Consider the following 23646-nt stretch of genomic DNA (forward strand, 5'->3'; position numbering starts at 1 on the left):
GTCTGTGGATTAATATACCGTCAAATCGTCGCGGTCCCTCGCGCTAACGTGTGGCGTGCGTGACGACGGGCAAAGTGGTCAAATCGACGCGGTCCCTCGGGAGGGGTTCGACAAAGACGTGATTCCTAACCTCTAAAAATCGACGCGGTCCCTTAACTTAAACGGCATTGTAAAATTGACGCGGTCCCTTAGGTGCATGCGCCCCCACCCCTCCCACCCCCCGCCCCGTGCAATCGGTTGCGCGCGCGCGTCCGGACGTACCTGCAACCAGTTGCCACAACCGATTGCGCAACACAACCCCAGGATTGCGCAACACACACCCCAGGATTGCGCAACACACACCCCAGGATTGCGCAACACACACCCCAGGATTGCGCAACACACACCCCAGGATTGCGCAACACACACCCCAGGATTGCGCAACACACACCCCAGGATTGCGCAACACGCACCCCAGGATTGCGCAACACACACCCCAGGATTGCGCAACACAACCCCAGGATTGCGCAACACACACCCCAGGATTGCGCAACACACACCCCAGGATTGCGCAACACACACCCCAGGATTGCGCAACACACACCCCAGGATTGCGCAACACACACCCCAGGATTGCGCAACACACACCCCGGGATTGCGCAACACACACCCCAGGATTGCGCAACACTTCCCCCCCCCCCCCCCAATTTTTCGGTTGCGCAACCGATTGCGCAACAACGACAAACCCCACAGGGCTTACGCAACACTGACCCAACCCCCGCCACCCCTCCCCTCTACCCCTTACCCATCTCCCCCGCCCCACCACCACCATCACCACCATCATCACCATCATCACCATCACCACCATCGCCATCATCGCCACCACCACCATCACCACCGTCACCCCCGGCGATGAGAAACCTCACGGGGGCGTTGACGCCCGTCCCCATGGCAACGCCCCCAACCCCCGTGACCACGCCCCCAACCGGCGTGGCACCGCCCGTGGCCACGCCCCCAACCGTCGTGGCCACGCCCCCAACGCCCGTGGCCACGCCCCCAACCGTCGTGGCCACGCCCCCCACCGTTGCCAAGGCTACGGCCCCAACCGTCGTGGCCACGCCCCCCACCGTTGCCAAGGCTACGGCCCCAACCGTCGTGGCCACGCCCCCAACCGTTGCCAAGGCGACGGCCGGCGCCGCCCCCATCGCCGAGGCCGAGGGGGGGGCCGCCTGGTCGGCCCCCGTGGGGTCAGAGGGCATTTGGCCTTGAGAGATGACGTAGTGGGTCTGAGGTGGGGGGGGAGGGGGGGGGGGAGAGAGGGGTTGAGAGGGGAGGGTGGAGAGGGGGGGGGTAGGAGGGGGGAGAGAGAGGGGGGGGTAGGGGTGGGGGGGAGAGGGGGGGGGGAGAGGGGGGGGGTAGGGGTGGGGGGAGAGAGGGGGGTGGAGAGGGGGGGGGTGGAGAGGGGGGGGGAGAGGGGGGGGGTAGGGGTGGGGGGAGAGAGGGGGGTGGAGAGGGGGGGGGGCGGAGAGGGGGGGGGAGAGAGAGGGAGGGTGGAGGGGGGGGTGGAAAGGGGGGGGTGGAGAGGGGGAGGGGGTAGGGGGTGAGTGACTCAATCGAATGCCTGAGTCACCCCACCAGGAAACTCACTCTCTCAGTCAGTCACTCAGCCACTCACTCACTCAGCCACTCACTTAGCCACTCACTCAGCTACTCACTCAGTCACTCACTCAGCCACCCACTCACTTAGCCACTCACTCACTCAGCCACTCACTCACTCAGCCACTCACTCACTCACTCAGCCACTTACTCACTCAGCCACTCACTCAGCTACTCAGTCACTCAGCGACTCACTCAGTCAGCCACCCACTCATTCAGCCACTCACTCTCCCACTCACCACCCGCTCACCCACTCACTCTCCCACTCACCACCCGCTCACCCACCCACTCACCCACTCACCACCCGCTCACCCACTCACTCACCCACTCACCACCCGCTCACCCACTCACTCACCCACTCACCACCCGCTCACCCACTCTCCCACTCACCACCCGCTCACCCACCCACTCTCCCACTCACCACCCGCTCACCCACTCACTCACCCACTCACCACCCGCTCACCCACTCACTCACTCACTCACCCACTCACCCACTCACTCACCCACTCACCACCCGCTCACCCACTCACTCACCCACTCACCACCCGCTCACCCACTCACTCACCCACTCACCACCCGCTCACCCACCCACTCTCCCACTCACCACCCGCTCACCCACTCACTCACCCACTCACCACCCGCTCACCCACTCACTCACCCACTCACCACCCGATCACCCACCCACTCTCCCACTCACCACCCGCTCACCCACTCACTCACCCACTCACCACCCGCTCACCCACTCACTCACCCACTCACCACCCGCTCACCCACTCACTCACCCACTCACCACCCGCTCACCACTCCCTCACCTGAGCTGGGTTCAGTGACGTGGTCTCAGTGATGACGAACTGTGCCTGGGGTATCGTCACCATCTCTATCTCAGAGTCTGACGCACACAGACACACACACACAGACACACACACACACAGACACACACACAGACACACACACACAGACACACACACACACAGACACACACACACACACACAGACACACACAGACACACACAGACACACACACACACATACACACACAGACACACACACACACACAGACACACACACACACACAGACACACACACAGACACACACACACACAGACACACACACACACAGACACACACACACAGACACACACACACACACAGACACGCACACACACAGTGAGTGAGTGGTGAGTGAGTAGTGAGTAATTGGTGAGTGAGTGGTGAGTGAGTGAGTGGCTGAGTGAGTGAGTGGCTGAGTGAGTGAGTGGCTGAGTGAGTGAGTGAGTGGCTGAGTGAGTGAGTGTATGAGTGAGTGAGTGAGTGGCTGAGTGAGTGAGTGGGTGAGTGGCTGAGTGAGTGAGTGGCTGAGTGAGTGAGTGGGTGAGTGGCTGAGTGAGTGAGTGGCTGAGTGAGTGAGTGGCTGAGTGAGTGAGTGGCTGAGTGAGTGACTTAGTGGCTGAGTGAGTGGCTGAGTGAGTAGTGAGTGAGTGATTGGTGAGTGACGTCAACTCACCATACGTTCCCCATGAACTGGCCAGGTACTGCTGCTGCTGCTGAGGGGAGGGGCTGTGGGCGGTCGCCCCCCCCAGCCCCTCCCCCCCGAGCCCCTCCCCCTCACGCTGCTGGTTGCCCTCTAGACTGGGGGGGGCCTTGGGGGGGAGGGGAGAGGGGGGGAGAGGGGGGGGAGGGGGGGGAGGGGGGGAGGGGGGTGGGGGAGGGGGCAGAGGGGGAGAGGGGAGGGGGGAGAGGGCAGAGGGGGGAGGAGGGAGGGGGGGAAGTGGGGGGAGGGGAGTGAGGGGAGAGGGGGGAGGGGGGTGGGGGGAAGTGGGGGGAGTGGGGGTGGGGGGGGAGGAGAGTGAGTGCCTGAGTGAGTGCCTGGGTGAGTGCCTGAGTGAGTGCCTGAGTGAGTGCCTGAGTGAGTAGGTGAGTGAGTGCCTGAGTGAGTGCCTGAGTGAGTGCCTGTGTGAGTGAGTGCCTGAGTGAGTGCCTGAGTGAGTGCCTGGGTGAGTGCCTGAGTGAGTGCCTGAGTGAGTGCCTGGGTGAGTGCCTGAGTGAGTGCCTGAGTGAGTGCCTGAGTGAGTGCCTGGGTGAGTGCCTGAGTGAGTGCCTGGGTGAGTGCCTGAGTGAGTGCCTGAGTGAGTGCCTGAGTGAGTACCTGAGTGAGTGCCTGGGTGAGTGAGTGCCTGAGTGAGTGCCTGAGTGAGTGCCTGAGTGAGTGCCTGAGTACCTGAGTGAGTGAGTGCCTGAGTGAGTACCTGAGTGAGTGCCTGAGTGAGTGCCTGAGTGAGTGCCTGGGTGAGTACCTGAGTGAGTGCCTGAGTGAGTGCCTGAGTGAGTACCTGAGTGAGTGCCTGGGTGAGTGAGTGCCTGAGTGAGTACCTGAGTGAGTGCCTGAGTGAGTGCCTGAGTGAGTGCCTGAGTGAGTGAGTACCTGAGTGAGTGCCTGAGTGAGTGAGTACCTGAGTGAGTGCCTGAGTGAGTGAGTACCTGAGTGAGTGCCTGAGTGAGTGCCTGAGTGAGTGCCTGAGTACCTGAGTGAGTGCCTGAGTGAGTGCCTGAGTGAGTGCCTGAGTGAGTAGGTGAGTGAGTGCCTGAGTGAGTGCCTGAGTGAGTGCCTGAGTGAGTGCCTGAGTGAGTACCTGAGTGCCTGAGTGAGTGCCTGAGTGAGTGCCTGAGTGAGTGCCTGAGTGCCTGAGTGAGTAGGTGAGTGAGTGCCTGAGTGAGTGCCTGAGTACCTGAGTGAGTGCCTGAGTGAGTGCCTGAGTGAGTGCCTGAGTGAGTATGTGAGTGAGTGCCTGAGTGAGTGCCTGGGTGAGTGCCTGAGTGAGTGCCTGAGTGAGTGAGTGCCTGAGTGAGTACCTGAGTGAGTGCCTGAGTGAGTGCCTGAGTGAGTGCCTGAGTGAGTGCCTGAGTGAGTGTCTGAGTGCCTGAGTGAGTGCCTGAGTGAGTGTCTGAGTGAGTGCCTGAGTGAGTGCCTGAGTGAGTGCCTGGGTGAGTGCCTGGGTGAGTGCCTGAGTGAGTGCCTGAGTGAGTGCCTGAGTGAGTGAGTGCCTGAGTGAGTGCCTGAGTGAGTGCCTGAGTGAGTACCTGAGTGAGTGCCTGAGTGCCTGAGTGAGTGCCTGAGTGAGTGCCTGAGTGAGTGCCTGAGTGAGTACCTGAGTGCCTGAGTGAGTGCCTGAGTGAGTGCCTGAGTGAGTGCCTGAGTGCCTGAGTGAGTGCCTGAGTGAGTGCCTGAGTGAGTAGGTGAGTGAGTGCCTGAGTGAGTGCCTGAGTACCTGAGTGAGTGCCTGAGTGAGTGCCTGAGTGAGTGCCTGAGTGAGTATGTGAGTGAGTGAGTACCTGAGTGCCTGAGTGAGTGCCTGAGTGAGTGCCTGAGTGAGTAGGTGAGTGAGTGCCTGAGTGAGTGCCTGAGTGAGTAGGTGAGTGAGTGCCTGAGTGAGTGTCTGAGTGAGTGCCTGAGTGAGTGCCTGAGTGCCTGAGTGAGTGCCTGAGTGAGTGCCTGAGTGAGTGCCTGGGTGAGTGAGTGCCTGAGTGAGTGCCTGAGTGAGTGCCTGAGTGAGTGTCTGAGTGAGTGTCTGAGTGAGTGCCTGAGTGAGTGCCTGGGTGAGTATGTGAGTGAGTGTCTGAGTGAGTGCCTGAGTGAGTGCCTGAGTGAGTGCCTGGGTGAGTATGTGAGTGAGTGTCTGAGTGAGTGCCTGAGTGAGTGCCTGAGTGAGTGCCTGAGTGCCTGAGTGAGTGCCTGAGTGAGTGCCTGAGTGAGTGCCTGAGTGAGTGCCTGGGTGAGTATGTGAGTGAGTGCCTGAGTGAGTGCCTGAGTGAGTGCCTGAGTGCCTGAGTGAGTGCCTGAGTGAGTACCTGAGTGAGTGCCTGAGTGAGTGCCTGAGTGAGTGCCTGAGTACCTGAGTGAGTGCCTGAGTGAGTGCCTGAGTGAGTGCCTGAGTGAGTGAGTGCCTGAGTGAGTACCTGAGTGAGTGCCTGAGTGAGTGCCTGAGTGAGTGCCTGAGTGCCTGAGTGAGTGCCTGAGTGAGTGCCTGAGTGAGTGCCTGGGTGAGTGAGTGCCTGAGTGAGTGCCTGAGTGAGTGTCTGAGTGAGTGTCTGAGTGAGTGCCTGGGTGAGTATGTGAGTGAGTGTCTGAGTGAGTGCCTGAGTGAGTGCCTGAGTGAGTGCCTGGGTGAGTATGTGAGTGAGTGTCTGAGTGAGTGCCTGAGTGAGTGCCTGAGTGAGTGCCTAAGTGCCTGAGTGAGTGCCTGAGTGAGTGCCTGAGTGAGTGCCTGGGTGAGTATGTGAGTGAGTGCCTGAGTGAGTGCCTGAGTGAGTGCCTGAGTGCCTGAGTGAGTGCCTGAGTGAGTGCCTGAGTGAGTACCTGAGTGAGTGCCTGAGTGAGTGCCTGAGTGAGTGCCTGAGTACCTGAGTGAGTGCCTGAGTGAGTGCCTGAGTGAGTGCCTGAGTGAGTGAGTGCCTGAGTGAGTACCTGAGTGAGTGCCTGAGTGAGTGCCTGAGTGAGTAGGTGAGTGAGTGCCTGAGTGAGTGCCTGAGTGAGTGCCTGAGTGAGTGAGTGCCTGAGTGAGTGCCTGAGTGAGTGCCTGAGTGAGTAGGTGAGTGAGTGCCTGAGTGAGTGTCTGAGTGAGTGCCTGAGTGAGTGTCTGAGTGAGTGTCTGAGTGAGTGAGTGCCTGAGTGAGTGAGTGAGTGCCTGAGTGAGTGCCTGAGTGAGTGTCTGAGTGAGTGTCTGAGTGAGTACCTGAGTGAGTGAGTGTCTGAGTGAGTGTCTGAGTGAGTGCCTGAGTGAGTGCCTGAGTGAGTGAGTGAGTACCTGAGTGAGTGCCTGAGTGAGTGCCTGAGTGAGTGAGTGAGTGCCTGAGTGAGTGCCTGAGTACCTGAGTGAGTGCCTGAGTGAGTGCCTGAGTGAGTGCCTGAGTGCCTGAGTGAGTGTCTGAGTGAGTGTCTGAGTGAGTGCCTGAGTGAGTACCTGAGTGAGTGCCTGAGTGAGTACCTGAGTGCCTGAGTGAGTGCCTGAGTGAGTACCTGAGTGCCTGAGTGAGTGCCTGAGTGAGTACCTGAGTGAGTGCCTGAGTGAGTGCCTGAGTACCTGAGTGAGTACCTGAGTGAGTATGTGGGTGAGTGAGTACCTGAGTACCTGAGTACCTGGGTGAGTATGTGGGTGAGTGAGTGAGTACCTGAGTACCTGGGTGAGTATGTGGGTGAGTGAGTGAGTCCCTGAGTACCTGGGTGAGTGAGTGAGTACCTGAGTACCTGGGTGAGTGAGTGAGTACCTGAGTACCTGGGTGAGTATGTGCCTGTATGAGTACCTGAGTACCTGGGTGAGTATGTGCCTGTATGAGTACCTGAGTACCTGGGTGAGTATGTGGGTGAGTACCTGAGTGAGTGAGTACCTGAGTACCTGAGTACCTGGGTGAGTACCTGAGTGAGTGAGTACCTGAGCACCTGAGTACCTGAGTACCTGGGTGAGTATGTGGGTGAGTATGTGAGTGAGTGAGTACCTGAGTACCTGGGTGAGTATGTGCCTGTATGAGTACCTGAGTACCTGAGTGAGTGCCTGTATGAGTATCTGAGTGAGTGAGTGAGTACCTGAGTACCTGAGTACCTGGGTGAGTATGTGATTGAGTGAGTGCCTGAGTACCTGCCTGAGTGAGTGCCTGTATGAGTACCTGAGTACCTGAGTGAGTGAGTACCTGAGTACCTGCCTGAGTGAGTGCCTGTATGAGTACCTGAGTACCTGAGTGAGTGAGTACCTGAGTACCTGGGTGAGTATGTGAGTGAGTGAGTGAGTACCTGAGTACCTGAGTACCTGAGTGAGTATGTGGGTACCTGGGTGAGTACCTGAGTACCTGAGTACCTGAGTACCTGGGTGAGTATGTGGGTACCTGGTAGAGTACCTGAGTACCTGAGTACCTGGGTGAGTATGTGGGTGAGTGAGTACCTGAGTACCTGAGTACCTGGGTGAGTATGTGGGTACCTGGGTGAGTACCTGAGTACCTGAGTACCTGGGTGAGTATGTGGGTGAGTGAGTACCTGAGTACCTGAGTACCTGGGTGAGTATGTGGGTACCTGGGTGAGTACCTGAGTACCTGAGTACCTGGGTGAGTACCTGAGTACCTGGGTGAGTATGTGAGTGAGTGAGTACCTGAGTACCTGAGTACCTGGGTGAGTATGTGGGTACCTGGGTGAGTACCTGAGTACCTGAGTACCTGGGTGAGTATGTGGGTGAGTGAGTGAGTACCTGAGTACCTGAGTACCTGGGTGAGTACCTGAGTACCTGGGTGAGTATGTGAGTGAGTGAGTACCTGAGTACCTGAGTACCTGGGTGAGTATGTGGGTACCTGGGTGAGTACCTGAGTACCTGAGTACCTGGGTGAGTACCTGAGTACCTGGGTGAGTATGTGAGTGAGTGAGTACCTGAGTACCTGAGTACCTGGGTGAGTACCTGAGTACCTGGGTGAGTATGTGGGTGAGTGAGTACCTGAGTACCTGAGTACCTGGGTGAGTATGTGAGTGAGTGAGTACCTGAGTACCTGAGTACCTGGGTGAGTATGTGAGTGAGTACCTGAGTACCTGAGTACCTGGGTGAGTATGTGGGTGGTGAGTACCTGAGTACCTGAGTACCTGGGTGAGTAGGTGAGTGAGTGAGTACCTGAGTACCTGAGTACCTGGGTGAGTATGTGAGTGAGTACCTGAGTACCTGAGTACCTGGGTGAGTATGTGGGTGAGTGAGTGAGTACCTGAGTACCTGGGTGAGTATGTGAGTGAGTGAGTACCTGAGTACCTGAGTACCTGGGTGAGTATGTGAGTGAGTACCTGAGTACCTGAGTACCTGGGTGAGTATGTGGGTGGTGAGTACCTGAGTACCTGAGTACCTGGGTGAGTAGGTGAGTGAGTGAGTACCTGAGTACCTGAGTACCTGGGTGAGTATGTGAGTGAGTACCTGAGTACCTGAGTACCTGGGTGAGTATGTGGGTGGTGAGTACCTGAGTACCTGAGTACCTGGGTGAGTATGTGAGTGAGTGAGTACCTGAGTACCTGAGTACCTGAGTACCTGGGTGAGTATGTGAGTGAGTGAGTACCTGAGTACCTGAGTACCTGGGTGAGTATGTGGGTGGTGAGTACCTGAGTACCTGAGTACCTGGGTGAGTATGTGGGTGGTGAGTACCTGAGTACCTGAGTACCTGGGTGAGTATGTGCCTGTGTGAGTACCTGAGTACCTGGGTGAGTATGTGCCTGTGTGAGTACCTGAGTACCTGAGTACCTGGGTGAGTATGTGCCTGTGTGAGTACCTGAGTACCTGAGTACCTGGGTGAGTATGTGGGTGGTGAGTACCTGAGTACCTGAGTACCTGGGTGAGTATGTGGGTGAGTGAGTACCTGAGTACCTGAGTACCTGGGTGAGTATGTGGGTGGTGAGTACCTGAGTACCTGAGTACCTGGGTGAGTATGTGCCTGTGTGAGTACCTGAGTACCTGGGTGAGTATGTGCCTGTGTGAGTACCTGAGTACCTGAGTACCTGGGTGAGTATGTGCCTGTGTGAGTACCTGAGTACCTGAGTACCTGGGTGAGTATGTGGGTGGTGAGTACCTGAGTACCTGAGTACCTGGGTGAGTATGTGGGTGAGTGAGTACCTGAGTACCTGAGTACCTGGGTGAGTATGTGCCTGTGTGAGTACCTGAGTACCTGAGTACCTGGGTGAGTATGTGGGTGGTGAGTACCTGAGTACCTGAGTACCTGGGTGAGTATGTGCCTGTGTGAGTACCTGAGTACCTGAGTACCTGGGTGAGTATGTGCCTGTGTGAGTACCTGAGTACCTGAGTACCTGGGTGAGTATGTGGGTGGTGAGTACCTGAGTACCTGAGTACCTGGGTGAGTATGTGGGTGAGTGAGTACCTGAGTACCTGGGTGAGTATGTGCCTGTGTGAGTACCTGAGTACCTGAGTACCTGGGTGAGTATGTGCCTGTGTGAGTACCTGAGTACCTGAGTACCTGGGTGAGTATGTGGGTGAGTATGTGAGTACCTGAGTACCTGAGTACCTGGGTGAGTATGTGAGTGAGTGAGTACCTGAGTACCTGAGTACCTGGGTGAGTATGTGAGTATGTGAGTGAGTGAGTACCTGAGTACCTGAGTACCTGAGTACCTGGGTGAGTATGTGAGTATGTGAGTGAGTGAGTACCTGAGTACCTGAGTACCTGGGTGAGTATGTGAGTGAGTGAGTACCTGAGTACCTGAGTACCTGGGTGAGTATGTGAGTGAGTGAGTGAGTACCTGAGTACCTGAGTACCTGGGTGAGTATGTGAGTGAGTGAGTACCTGAGTACCTGAGTACCTGAGTACCTGGGTGAGTATGTGAGTGAGTGAGTACCTGAGTACCTGAGTACCTGAGTATCTGGGTGAGTATGTGAGTGAGTGAGTACCTGAGTACCTGGGTGAGTATGTGAGTGAGTGAGTACCTGAGTACCTGGGTGAGTATGTGAGTATGTGAGTACCTGAGTACCTGGGTGAGTATGTGAGTGAAGGCCTCAGAGTCGTGGATCTGGCTGAGATCCACCGTCGACTGATTCGGCGAAGCCGCTACACACTGACACAGACAAAGGTGCCCCAGGTAGCCTCCAGCTGGGCTGCAGGGGCAAGTGCAGTTGCACACTGACACAGACAAAGGTGCCCCAGGTAGCCTCCAGCTGGGCTGCAGGGGCAAGTGCAGTTGCACACTGACACAGACAAAGGTGCCCCAGGTAGCCTCCAGCTGGGCTGCAGGGGCAAGTGCAGTTGCACACTGACACAGACAAAGGTGCCCCAGGTAGCCTCCAGCTGGGCTGCAGGGGCAAGTGCAGTTGCACACTGACACAGACAAAGGTGCCCCAGGTAGCCTCCAGCTGGGCTGCAGGGGCAAGTGCAGTTGCACACTGACACAGACAAAGGTGCCCCAGGTAGCCTCCAGCTGGGCTGCAGGGGCAAGTGCAGTTGCACACTGACACAGACAAAGGTGCCCCAGGTAGCCTCCAGCTGGGCTGCAGGGGCAAGTGCAGTTGCACACTGACACAGACAAAGGTGCCCCAGGTAGCCTCCAGCTGGGCTGCAGGGGCAAGTGCAGTTGCACACTGACACAGACAAAGGTGCCCCAGGTAGCCTCCAGCTGGGCTGCAGGGGCAAGTGCAGTTGCACACTGACACAGACAAAGGTGCCCCAGGTAGCCTCCAGCTGGGCTGCAGGGGCAAGTGCAGTTGCACACTGACACAGACAAAGGTGCCCCAGGTAGCCTCCAGCTGGGCTGCAGGGGCAAGTGCAGTTGCACACTGACACAGACAAAGGTGCCCCAGGTAGCCTCCAGCTGGGCTGCAGGGGCAAGTGCAGTTGCACACTGACACAGACAAAGGTGCCCCAGGTAGCCTCCAGCTGGGCTGCAGGGGCAAGTGCAGTTGCACACTGACACAGACAAAGGTGCCCCAGGTAGCCTCCAGCTGGGCTGCAGGGGCAAGTGCAGTTGCACACTGACACAGACAAAGGTGCCCCAGGTAGCCTCCAGCTGGGCTGCAGGGGCAAGTGCAGTTGCACACTGACACAGACAAAGGTGCCCCAGGTAGCCTCCAGCTGGGCTGCAGGGGCAAGTGCAGTTGCACACTGACACAGACAAAGGTGCCCCAGGTAGCCTCCAGCTGGGCTGCAGGGGCAAGTGCAGTTGCACACTGACACAGACAAAGGTGCCCCAGGTAGCCTCCAGCTGGGCTGCAGGGGCAAGTGCAGTTGCACACTGACACAGACAAAGGTGCCCCAGGTAGCCTCCAGCAGGGCTGCAGGGGCAAGTGCAGTTGCACACTGACACAGACAAAGGTGCCCCAGGTAGCCTCCAGCTGGGCTGCAGGGGCAAGTGCAGTTGCACACTGACACAGACAAAGGTGCCCCAGGTAGCCTCCAGCAGGGCTGCAGGGGCAAGTGCAGTTGCACACTGACACAGACAAAGGTGCCCCAGGTAGCCTCCAGCTGGGCTGCAGGGGCAAGTGCAGTTGCACACTGACACAGACAAAGGTGCCCCAGGTAGCCTCCAGCTGGGCTGCAGGGGCAAGTGCAGCTGCACACTGACACAGACAAAGGTGCCCCAGGTAGCCTCCAGCTGGGCTGCAGGGGCAAGTGCAGTTGCACACTGACACAGACAAAGGTGCCCCAGGTAGCCTCCAGCAGGGCTGCAGGGGCAAGTGCAGTTGCACACTGACACAGACAAAGGTGCCACAGGTAGCCTCCAGCTGGGCTGCAGGGGCAAGTGCAGTTGCACACTGACACAGACAAAGGTGCCCCAGGTAGCCTCCAGCAGGGCTGCAGGGGCAAGTGCAGTTGCACACTGACACAGACAAAGGTGCCCCAGGTAGCCACCAGCAGGGCTGCAGGGGCAAGTGCAGTTGCACACTGACACAGACAAAGGTGCCCCAGGTAGCCTCCAGCTGGGCTGCAGGGGCAAGTGCAGTTGCACACTGACACAGACAAAGGTGCCCCAGGTAGCCTCCAGCTGGGCTGCAGGGGCAAGTGCAGCTGCACACTGACACAGACAAAGGTGCCCCAGGTAGCCTCCAGCTGGGCTGCAGGGGCAAGTGCAGTTGCACACTGACACAGACAAAGGTGCCCCAGGTAGCCTCCAGCTGGGCTGCAGGGGCAAGTGCAGTTGCACACTGACACAGACAAAGGTGCCCCAGGTAGCCTCCAGCTGGGCTGCAGGGGCAAGTGCAGTTGCACACTGACACAGACAAAGGTGCCCCAGGTAGCCTCCAGCTGGGCTGCAGGGGCAAGTGCAGTTGCACACTGACACAGACAAAGGTGCCCCAGGTAGCCTCCAGCTGGGCTGCAGGGGCAAGTGCAGTTGCACACTGACACAGACAAAGGTGCCCCAGGTAGCCTCCAGCTGGGCTGCAGGGGCAAGTGCAGTTGCACACTGACACAGACAAAGGTGCCCCAGGTAGCCTCCAGCTGGGCTGCAGGGGCAAGTGCAGTTGCACACTGACACAGACAAAGGTGCCCCAGGTAGCCTCCAGCTGGGCTGCAGGGGCAAGTGCAGTTGCACACTGACACAGACAAAGGTGCCCCAGGTAGCCTCCAGCTGGGCTGCAGGGGCAAGTGCAGTTGCACACTGACACAGACAAAGGTGCCCCAGGTAGCCTCCAGCTGGGCTGCAGGGGCAAGTGCAGTTGCACACTGACACAGACAAAGGTGCCCCAGGTAGCCTCCAGCTGGGCTGCAGGGGCAAGTGCAGTTGCACACTGACACAGACAAAGGTGCCCCAGGTAGCCTCCAGCAGGGCTGCAGGGGCAAGTGCAGTTGCACACTGACACAGACAAAGGTGCCCCAGGTAGCCTCCAGCTGGGCTGCAGGGGCAAGTGCAGTTGCACACTGACACAGACAAAGGTGCCCCAGGTAGCCTCCAGCAGGGCTGCAGGGGCAAGTGCAGTTGCACACTGACACAGACAAAGGTGCCCCAGGTAGCCTCCAGCTGGGCTGCAGGGGCAAGTGCAGTTGCACACTGACACAGACAAAGGTGCCCCAGGTAGCCTCCAGCTGGGCTGCAGGGGCAAGTGCAGCTGCACACTGACACAGACAAAGGTGCCCCAGGTAGCCTCCAGCAGGGCTGCAGGGGCAAGTGCAGTTGCACACTGACACAGACAAAGGTGCCCCAGGTAGCCTCCAGCAGGGCTGCAGGGGCAAGTGCAGTTGCACACTGACACAGACAAAGGTGCCACAGGTAGCCTCCAGCTGGGCTGCAGGGGCAAGTGCAGTTGCACACTGACACAGACAAAGGTGCCCCAGGTAGCCTCCAGCAGGGCTGCAGGGGCAAGTGCAGTTGCACACTGACACAGACAAAGGTGCCCCAGGTAGCCACCAGCAGGGCTGCAGGGGCAAGTGCAGTTGCACACTGACACAGACAAAGGTGCCCCAGGTAGCCTCCAGCTGGGCTGCAGGGGCAAGTGCAGTTGCACACTGACACAGACAAAGGTGCCCCAGGTAGCCTCCAGCTGGGCTGCAGGGGCAAGTGCAGCTGCACACTGACACAGACAAAGGTGCCCCAGGTAGCCTCCAGCTGGGCTGCAGGGGCAAGTGCAGTTGCACACTGACACAGACAAAGGTGCCCCAGGTAGCCACCAGCTGGGCTGCAGGGGCAAGTGCAGTTGCACACTGACACAGACAAAGGTGCCCCAGGTAGCCTCCAGCTGGGCTGCAGGGGCAAGTGCAGTTGCACACTGACACAGACAAAGGTGCCCCAGGTAGCCTCCAGCTGGGCTGCAGGGGCAAGTGCAGCTGCACACTGACACAGACAAAGGTGCCCCAGGTAGCCTCCAGCTGGGCTGCAGGGGCAAGTGCAGTTGCACACTGACACAGACAAAGGTGCCCCAGGTAGCCTCCAGCTGGGCTGCAGGGGCAAGTGCAGTTGCACACTGACACAGACAAAGGTGCCCCAGGTAGCCTCCAGCAAGGCTGTAGGGGCAAGTGCAGTTACACACTGACACAGACAAAGGTGCCCCAGGTAGCCTCCAGCAGGGCTGCAGGGGCAAGTGCAGTTGCACACTGACACAGACAAAGGTGCCCCAGGTAGCCTCCAGCTGGGCTGCAGGGGCAAGTGCAGCTGCACACTGACACAGACAAAGGTGGCCCAGGTAGCCTCCAGCAGGCCTCTAGGGGCAAGTGCAGTTGTACAGACAAAGGTGCCCCAGGTAGCCTCCAGCTGGGCTGCAGGGGCAAGTGCAGTTGCACACTGACACAGACAAAGGTGCCCCAGGTAGCCACCAGCAGGGCTGCAGGGGCAAGTGCAGTTGAACACTGACACAGACAAAGGTGCCCCAGGTAGCCTCCAGCTGGGCTGCAGGGGCAAGTGCAGTTGCACACTGACACAGACAAAGGTGCCCCAGGTAGCCTCCAGCTGGGCTGCAGGGGCAAGTGCAGCTGCACACTGACACAGACAAAGGTGCCCCAGGTAGCCTCCAGCTGGGCTGCAGGGGCAAGTGCAGTTGCACACTGACACAGACAAAGGTGCCCCAGGTAGCCTCCAGCTGGGCTGCAGGGGCAAGTGCAGTTGCACACTGACACAGACAAAGGTGCCCCAGGTAGCCTCCAGCAGGGCTGTAGGGGCAAGTGCAGTTACACACTGACACAGACAAAGGTGCCCCAGGTAGCCTCCAGCAGGGCTGCAGGGGCAAGTGCAGTTGCACACTGACACAGACAAAGGTGCCCCAGGTAGCCTCCAGCTGGGCTGCAGGGGCAAGTGCAGCTGCACACTGACACAGACAAAGGTGGCCCAGGTAGCCTCCAGCAGGGCTCTAGGGGCAAGTGCAGTTGCACAGACAAAGGTGCCCCAGGTAGCCTCCAGCAGGGCTGTAGGGGCAAGTGCAGTTGCACAGACAAAGGTGCCCCAGGTAGCCTCCAGCAGGGCTGTAGGGGCAAGTGCAGTTGCCCAGACAAAGCTCCCCCAGGTAGCCTCTAGCAGGGCTGTAGGGGTAAGTGCAGCTACACACTGACACAGACAAAGGTGCCCCAGGTAGCCTCCAGCTGGGCTGTAGGGGCAAGTGCAGCTACACACTGACACAGACAAAGGTGCCCCAGGTAGCCTCTAGCTGGGCTGTAGGGGCAAGTGCAGCTACACACTGACACAGACAAAGGTGCCCCAGGTAGCCTCCAGCTGGGCTGCAGGGGCAAGTGCAGTTGCACACTGACACAGACAAAGGTGCCCCAGGTAGCCTCCAGCAGGGCTGCAGGGGCAAGTGCAGTTGCACACTGACACAGACAAAGGTGCCCCAGGTAGCCTCCAGCAGGGCTGCAGGGGCAAGTGCAGTTGCACACTGACACAGACAAAGGTTCCCCAGGTAGCCTCCAGCTGGGCTGCAGGGGCAAGTGCAGCTGCACACTGACACAGACAAAGGTGCCCCAGGTAGCCACCAGCAGGGCTGCAGGGGCAAGTGCAGTTGCACACTGACACAGACAAAGGTGCCCCAGGTAGCCTCCAGCTGGGCTGCAGGGGCAAGTGCAGTTGCACACTGACACAGACAAAGGTGCCCCAGGTAGCCTCCAGCTGGGCTGCAGGGGCAAGTGCAGCTGCACACTGACACAGACAAAGGTGCCCCAGGTAGCCTCCAGCTGGGCTGCAGGGGCAAGTGCAGTTGCACACTGACACAGACAAAGGTGCCCCAGGTAGCCTCCAGCTGGGCTGCAGGGGCAAGTGCAGTTGCACACTGACACAGACAAAGGTGCCCCAGGTAGCCTCCAGCAGGGCTGTAGGGGCAAGTGCAGTTACACACTGACACAGACAAAGGTGCCCCAGGTAGCCTCCAGCAGGGCTGCAGGGGCAAGTGCAGTTGCACACTGACACAGACAAAGGTGCCCCAGGTAGCCTCCAGCTGGGCTGCAGGGGCAAGTGCAGCTGCACACTGACACAGACAAAGGTGGCCCAGGTAGCCTCCAGCAGGGCTCTAGGGGCAAGTGCAGTTGCACAGACAAAGGTGCCCCAGGTAGCCTCCAGCAGGGCTGTAGGGGCAAGTGCAGTTGCACAGACAAAGGTGCCCCAGGTAGCCTCCAGCAGGGCTGTAGGGGCAAGTGCAGTTGCCCAGACAAAGCTCCCCCAGGTAGCCTCTAGCAGGGCTGTAGGGGTAAGTGCAGCTACACACTGACACAGACAAAGGTGCCCCAGGTAGCCTCCAGCTGGGCTGTAGGGGCAAGTGCAGCTACACACTGACACAGACAAAGGTGCCCCAGGTAGCCTCTAGCTGGGCTGTAGGGGCAAGTGCAGCTACACACTGACACAGACAAAGGTGCCCCAGGTAGCCTCCAGCTGGGCTGCAGGGGCAAGTGCAGTTGCACACTGACACAGACAAAGGTGCCTCAGGTAGCCTCCAGCTGGGCTGCAGGGGCAAGTGCAGTTGCACAGACAAAGGTGCCCCAGGTAGACTCCAGCTGGGCTGTAGGGGCAAGTGCAGTTGCACAGATACAGGCAAAGCTCCCCCGTGTCTATCTCCCCGTGTCTCTCCCCGTGTCTCTCTCCCCGTGTCTCTCTCCCCGTGTCTCTCTCCCCGTGTCTCTCTCCCCGTGTCTCCCCATGTCCCTCCGTGTGTCTCCCCGCGTCTCCCCGTGTCTCCCCCCGTGTCTCTCTCTCCCCGTGTCTCCCCCCGTGTCTCTCTCTCCCCGTGTCTCCCCCTGTGTCTCCCCGTGTCTCTCTCCCCGTGTCTCCCCCTGTGTCTCCCCGTGTCTCTCTCCCCGTGTCTCCCCCTGTGTCTCCCCATGTCTCTCTCCCCGTGTCTCCCCCTGTGTCTCCCCGTGTCTCTCTCCCCGTGTCTCCCCCTGTGTCTCCCCGTGTCTCTCTCCCCGTGTCTCCCCCTGTGTCTCCCCGTGTCTCTCTCCCCGTGTCTCCCCCTGTGTCTCCCCGTGTCTCTCTCCCCGTGTCTCCCCCTGTGTCTCCCCGTGTCTCTCTCCCCGTGTCTCCCCCTGTGTCTCCCCGTGTCTCTCTCCCCGTGTCTCTCCCCGTGTCTCTCCCCGTGTCTCCCCCTGTGTCTCCCCGTGTCTCTCTCCCCGTGTCTCCCCCTGTGTCTCCCCGTGTCTCTCTCCCCGTGTCTCCCCCTGTGTCTCCCCATGTCTCTCTCCCCGTGTCTCCCCCTGTGTCTCCCCGTGTCTCTCTCCCCGTGTCTCCCCCTGTGTCTCCCCGTGTCTCTCTCCCCGTGTCTCCCCCTGTGTCTCCCCGTGTCTCTCTCCCCGTGTCTCCCCCTGTGTCTCCCCGTGTCTCTCTCCCCGTGTCTCCCCCTGTGTCTCCCCGTGTCTCTCTCCCCGTGTCTCTCCCCGTGTCTCTCCCCGTGTCTCTCTCCGTGTCTCCCCCCGTGTCTCTCTCCGTATCTCCCTCCCCGTCTCTCTCCGTGTCTCTCTCCCCGTGTCTCTCTCTCCCCGTGTCTCTCCCCCCGTCTCTCCCCATGTCTCTCCGTGTCTCTCCCCGTGTCTGTCCCCCCGTGTCTCTCTCCCCGTGTCTGTCCACCCGTGTCTCTCTCCCCATGTCTCTCCGTGTCTCCCCCCGTGTCCCCCCGCGTCTCCCCCCACGTACCTGCACCACCTGCAGCTGAATGTGCTGCTGCTGCTGCTGCTGCTGCTGTTCAATGAACTGGACACTCCTCGCATCCACCACGACCCCCTCCCCCCCCCTCCTCCCCCCCCTCCCCCTCCCCCCCCTCCTCCTCCCCCCTCCCCCGCCGGCCCCTCCCCCCGGTCGCCACGGCGACCACGGAGGAGGAGGGGGAGGGGGTGGGGGCGGCGTGGGAGGCGACGGGGAGGAACTGGACGCGCTGGAACTCTCCGTGACCCCCGGGGCGGAAGTCGCCCGCCAGCGACTGGGACAGCTCACTCATCGCCTGGGTCAAGAGGTCAGCGGCCTGGGGGGAGGGGGTGGGGGGGGGGGTGGGGGGGAGAGAGGGGGGGGGGTGGGGGGGACGAGTGGGGGGGGGGAGTTCATGGGTCAGTAGGTCAGCGGCCGGGGAGGGGAGAGTGGGTGGGGGGGGGAGGTTAACTCATCGCCTGGGTCAGGAGGTCAGCGGCCTGGGGGGGGGGGTGGGGGGTGGTGGTGGGGGGGGAGAGTGGGGGGGGGTGGGAGAGAGGGGGGGGGGTGGTGGGGGAGTGGTGGGGGGAGTGGGGGGAGAGTGGTGGGGAGACAGGCCTCAGCCAGGTCTCAGCCAGGCCTCAGCCAGGCCTCAGCCAGGCCTCAGCCAGGCCTCAGCTAGGCCTCAGCCAGGCCTCAGCCAGGCCTCAGCCAGGCTTCAGCCAGGCCTCAGCCAGGCCTCAGCCAGGCTTCAGCCAGGCCTCAGCCAGGCCTCAGCAAGGCCTCAGCCAGGCTTCAGCCAGGCCTCAGCCAGGCCTCAGCAAGGCCTCAGCCAGGCCTCAGCCAGGCTTCAGCCAGGCCTCAGCCAGGCTTCAGCCAGGCCTCAGCCAGGCCTCAGCCAGGCTTCAGCCAGGCCTCAGCCAGGCTTCAGCCAGGCCTCAGCCAGGCTTCAGCCAGGCCTCAGCCAGGCTTCAGCCAGGCCTCAGCCAGGCCTCAGCAAGGCCTCAGCCAGGCTTCAGCCAGGCCTCAGCCAGGCCTCAGCCAGGCCTCAGCCAGGCCTCAGCCAGGCTTCAGCCAGGCCTCAGCCAGGCTTCAGCCAGGCCTCAGCCAGGCCTCAGCCAGGCTTCAGCCAGGCCTCAGCCAGGCTTCAGCCAGGCCTCAGCCAGGCTTCAGCCAGGCCTCAGCCAGGCTTCAGCCAGGCCTCAGCCAGGCTTCAGCCAGGCCTCAGCCAGGCCTCAGCGAGGCCTCAGCAAGGCCTCAGCCAGGCCTCAGCCAGGCTTCAGCCAGGCCTCAGCCAGGCTTCAGCCAGGCCTCAGCCAGGCCTCAGCCAGGATTCAGCCAGGCCTCAACCAGGCCTCAGCCAGGCCTCAGCCAGGCCTCAGCCAGGCTTCAGCCAGGCCTCAGCCAGGCCTCAGCCAGGCCTCAGCCAGGCTTCAGCCAGGCCTCAGCTAGGCCTCAGCCAGGCCTCAGCCAGACCTCAGCCAGGCCTCAGCCAGGCCTCAGCCAGACTTCAGCCAGGCCTCAGCCAGGCTTCAGCCAGGCCTCAGCCAGGCCTCAGCCAGGCCTCAGCCAGGCCTCAGCCAGGCTTCAGCCAGGCCTCAGCCAGGCCTCAGCCAGGCCTCAGCCAGGCCTCAGCCAGGCCTCAGCAAGGCCTCAGCCAGGCTTCAGCCAGGCTTCAGCCAGGCCTCAGCCAGGCCTCAGCCAGGCCTCAGCCAGGCCTCAGCCAGGCTTCAGCCAGGCCTCAGCCAGGCCTCAGCCAGGCCTCAGCAAGGCCTCAGCAAGGCCTCAGCCCGGCTTCAGCCAGGCCTCAGCCAGGCCTCAGCAAGGCCTCAGCCAGGCCTCAGCCAGGCCTCAGCCAGGCCTCAGCCAGACCTCAGCCAGGCTTCAGCCAGGCCTCAGCGAGGCCTCAGCCAGGCCTCAGCCAGGCCTCAGCCAGGCCTCAGCCAGGCCTCAGCCAGGCCTCAGCCAGGCCTCAGCAAGGCCTCAGCCAGGCCTCAGCCAGGCCTCAGCCAGGCCTCAGCCAGGCCTCAGCCAGGCCTCAGCCAGGCCTCAACCAGGCCTCAGCAAGGTCTCAGCCAGGCTTCAGCCAGGCTTCAGCCAGGCCTCAGCCAGGCCTCAGCCAGGCCTCAGCCAGGCCTCAGCCAGGCCTCAGCCAGGCTTCAGCCAGGCCTCAGCCAGGCTTCAGCCAGGCCTCAGCCAGGCCTCAGCAAGGCCTCAGCCAGGCCTCAGCCAGGCTTCAGCCAGGCCTCAGCAAGGCCTCAGCCAGGCCTCAGCCAGGCCTCAGCCAGGCTTCAGCAAGGCCTCAGCAAGGCCTCAGCCAGGCCTCAGCCAGGCCTCAGCCAGGCCTCAGCCAGGCTTCAGCCAGGCCTCAGCCAGGCCTCAGCAAGGCCTCAGCCAGGCCTCAGCCAGGCTTCAGCCAGGCCTCAGCAAGGCCTCAGCCAGGCCTCAGCCAGGCCTCAGCCAGGCTTCAGCAAGGCCTCAGCAAGGCCTCAGCCAGGCCTCAGCCAGGCCTCAGCCAGGCCTCAGCCAGGCCTCAGCCAGGCTTCAGCCAGGCCTCAGCCAGGCCTCAGCAAGGCCTCAGCCAGGCCTCAGCCAGGCTTCAGCCAGGCCTCAGCAAGGCCTCAGCCAGGCCTCAGCCAGGCCTCAGCCAGGCCTCAGCCAGGCCTCAGCAAGGCCTCAGCAAGGCCTCAGCCAGGCCTCAGCCAGGCTTCAGCCAGGCCTCAGCAAGGCCTCAGCCAGGCCTCAGCCAGGCCTCAGCAAGGCCTCAGCAAGGCCTCAGCAAGGCCTCAGCAAGGCTTCAGCAAGGCCTCAGCAAGGCCTCAGCAAGGCCTCAGCAAGGCTTCAGCAAGGCCTCAGCAAGGCCTCAGCAAGGCCTCAGCAAGGCCTCAGCCAGGCCTCAGCAAGGCCTCAGCAAGGCCTCAGCAAGGCCTCAGCAAGGCTTCAGCAAGGCCAGGCCTCAGCAAGGCCTCAGCAAGGCCTCAGCAAGGCCTCAGCAAGGCCTCAGCCAGGCCTCAGCAAGGCCTCAGCAAGGCCTCAGCAAGGCCTCAGCAAGGCCTCAGCAAGGCTTCAGCAAGGCCTCAGCCAGGCCTCAGCAAGGCTTCAGCAAGGCCTCAGCCAGGCCTCAGCAAGGCTTCAGCAAGGCCTCAGCAAGGCCTCAGCAAGGCCTCAGCAAGGCCTCAGCAAGGCTTCAGCAAGGCCTCAGCAAGGCCTCAGCAAGGCCTCAGCAAGGCCTCAGCAAGGCCTCAGCAAGGCCTCAGCAAGGCCTCAGCAAGGCCTCAGCCAGGCCTCAGCAAGGCTTCAGCCAGGCCTCAGCCAGGCCTCAGCAAGGCCTCAGCAAGGCCTCAGCCAGGCCTCAGCCAGGCCTCAGCCAGGCCTCAGCCAGGCCTCAGCAAGGCCTCAGCCAGGCCTCAGCCAGGCCTCAGCAAGGCCTCAGCAAGGCCTCAGCCAGGCCTCAGCCAGGCCTCAGCAAGGCCTCAGCAAGGCCTCAGCAAGGCCTCAGCCAGGCCTCAGCAAGGCCTCAGCAAGGCCTCAGCAAGGCCTCAGCCAGGCCTCAGCCAGGCCTCAGCAAGGCCTCAGCCAGGCCTCAGCAAGGCCTTAGCAAGGCCTCAGCCAGGCCTCAGCCAGGCCTCAGCAAGGCCTCAGCAAGGCCTCAGCAAGGCCTCAGCCAGGCCTCAGCAAGGCCTCAGCCAGGCCTCAGCAAGGCCTCAGCAAGGCCTCAGCCAGGCCTCAGCAAGGCCTCAGCAAGGCCTCAGCAAGGCCTCAGCCAGGCCTCAGCCAGGCCTCAGCCAGGCCTCAGCAAGGCCTCAGCAAGGCCTCAGCAAGGCCTCAGCAAGGCCTCAGCAAGGCCTCAGCCAGGCCTCAGCCAGGCCTCAGCAAGGCCTCAGCCAGGCCTCAGCAAGGCCTCAGCAAGGCCTCAGCCAGGCCTCAGCAAGGCCTCAGCAAGGCCTCAGCAAGGCCTCAGCAAGGCCTCAGCCAGGCCTCAGCAAGGCCTCAGCAAGGCCTCAGCAAGGCCTCAGCCAGGCCTCAGCAAGGCCTCAGCAAGGCCTCAGCCAGGCCTCAGCCAGGCCTCAGCAAGGCCTCAGCAAGGCCTCAGCCAGGCCTCAGCAAGGCCTCAGCAAGGCCTCAGCAAGGCCTCAGCAAGGCCTCAGCAAGGCCTCAGCCAGGCCTCAGCAAGGCCTCAGCAAGGCCTCAGCCAGGCTTCAGCCAGGCCTCAGCAAGGCCTCAGCAAGGCCTCAGCAAGGCCTCAGCAAGGCCTCAGCAAGGCCTCAGCCAGGCCTCAGCAAGGCCTCAGCAAGGCCTCAGCAAGGCCTCAGCCAGGCTTCAGCCAGGCCTCAGCAAGGCCTCAGCAAGGCCTCAGCAAGGCCTCAGCCAGGCCTCAGCCAGGCCTCAGCCAGGCCTCAGCAAGGCCTCAGCAAGGCCTCAGCCAGGCTTCAGCCAGGCCTCAGCAAGGCCTCAGCAAGGCCTCAGCAAGGCCTCAGCAAGGCCTCAGCCAGGCCTCAGCCAGGCCTCAGCAAGGCCTCAGCAAGGCCTCAGCCAGGCTTCAGCCAGGCCTCAGCAAGGCCTCAGCAAGGCCTCAGCAAGGCCTCAGCAAGGCCTCAGCAAGGCCTCAGCCAGGCTTCAGCCAGGCCTCAGCAAGGCCTCAGCCAGGCCTCAGCAAGGCCTCAGCAAGGCCTCAGCAAGGCCTCAGCAAGGCCTCAGCAAGGCCTCAGCAAGGCCTCAGCCAGGCCTCAGCAAGGCCTCAGCAAGGCCTCAGCCAGGCCTCAGCAAGGCCTCAGCAAGGCCTCAGCAAGGCCTCAGCAAGGCCTCAGCAAGGCCTCAGCCAGGCCTCAGCAAGGCCTCAGCAAGGCCTCAGCAAGGCCTCAGCCAGGCCTCAGCAAGGCCTCAGCCAGGCCTCAGCAAGGCCTCAGCAAGGCCTCAGCAAGGCCTCAGCAAGGCCTCAGCAAGGCCTCAGCCAGGCCTCAGCCAGGCCTCAGCCAGGCCTCAGCAAGGCCTCAGCAAGGCCTCAGCCAGGCTTCAGCCAGGCCTCAGCAAGGCCTCAGCAAGGCCTCAGCAAGGCCTCAGCAAGGCCTCAGCCAGGCCTCAGCAAGGCCTCAGCAAGGCCTCAGCAAGGCCTCAGCAAGGCCTCAGCCAGGCATCAGCAAGGCCTCAGCAAGGCCTCAGCAAGGCCTCAGCAAGGCCTCAGCAAGGCCTCAGCCAGGCCTCAGCAAGGCCTCAGCAAGGCCTCAGCAAGGCCTCAGCCAGGCCTCAGCAAGGCCTCAGCAAGGCCTCAGCAAGGCCTCAGCCAGGCCTCAGCCAGGCTTCAGCAAGGCCTCAGCAAGGCCTCAGCAAGGCCTCAGCAAGGCCTCAGCAAGGCCTCAGCAAGGCCTCAGCCAGGCCTCAGCAAGGCCTCAGCAAGGCCTCAGCAAGGCCTCAGCAAGGCCTCAGCAAGGCCTGCAGGTTATTGGCAGCGTCCGGCTACGGGAGAAGCTTCTACGTTCCGTAGAGTGAGAGAGTGAGAGACAGAGTGAGTGAGAGAGTGTGTGAGTGAGTGTGTGAGTGAGTGAGTGAGAGAGAGTGAGTGAGTGAGTGTATGAGTGAGTGAGTGTGAGTGAAAGAGTGAGTGAGTGTATGAGTGAGTGAGTGTATGAGTGACTGAGTGAGTGTATGAGTGAGTGAGTGAGTGTATGAGTGACTGAGTGAGTGTATGAGTGAGTGAGTGAGTGTGTGAGTGTGTGAGTGACTGAGTGACTGAGTGAGTGAGTGTGTGAGTGTGTGAGTGACTGAGTGACTGAGTGAGTGTATGAGTGAGTGACTGAGTGAGTGAGTGACTGAGTGAGTGAGAGAGTGAGTGAGTGGCTGAGTGAGTGAGTGGGTGGGTGAGTGAGTGAGTGAGTGGCTGACTGAGTGAGTGACTGAGTGAGTGAGTGTATGAGTGAGTGAGTGAGAGAGTGACTGAGTGACTGAGTGAGTGAGTGAGTGTGTGAGTGAGTGACTGAGTG

The 23646-nt window shown here is 61.1% G+C and overlaps 1 protein-coding gene across 1 annotated transcript in view; it reads right to left on the reverse strand.

Moving 5' to 3' along the window:
* Positions 1-879: 879 nt before the first annotated feature.
* Positions 880-23646, reverse strand: part of LOC144954835 (uncharacterized) — a 46347-nt gene continuing 23580 nt past the window's right edge. Inside the window, exons 9-15 of the mRNA XM_078885239.1 lie at positions 17827-18005; positions 17681-17777; positions 10124-10207; positions 3140-3275; positions 2448-2524; positions 966-1265; positions 880-900 (exon numbers count right to left, since the gene is read on the reverse strand). Of these exons, the coding sequence (XP_078741365.1) occupies positions 880-900; positions 966-1265; positions 2448-2524; positions 3140-3275; positions 10124-10207; positions 17681-17777; positions 17827-18005 (894 nt within the window). The remainder of the gene's footprint in view (positions 901-965; positions 1266-2447; positions 2525-3139; positions 3276-10123; positions 10208-17680; positions 17778-17826; positions 18006-23646) is intronic.

The sequence above is a fragment of the Lampetra fluviatilis genome, unplaced genomic scaffold (assembly GCF_964198595.1).
Source record: "Lampetra fluviatilis unplaced genomic scaffold, kcLamFluv1.1 SCAFFOLD_610, whole genome shotgun sequence".
In the NCBI taxonomy this organism is placed as follows: Eukaryota; Metazoa; Chordata; class Hyperoartia; order Petromyzontiformes; family Petromyzontidae; genus Lampetra; species Lampetra fluviatilis.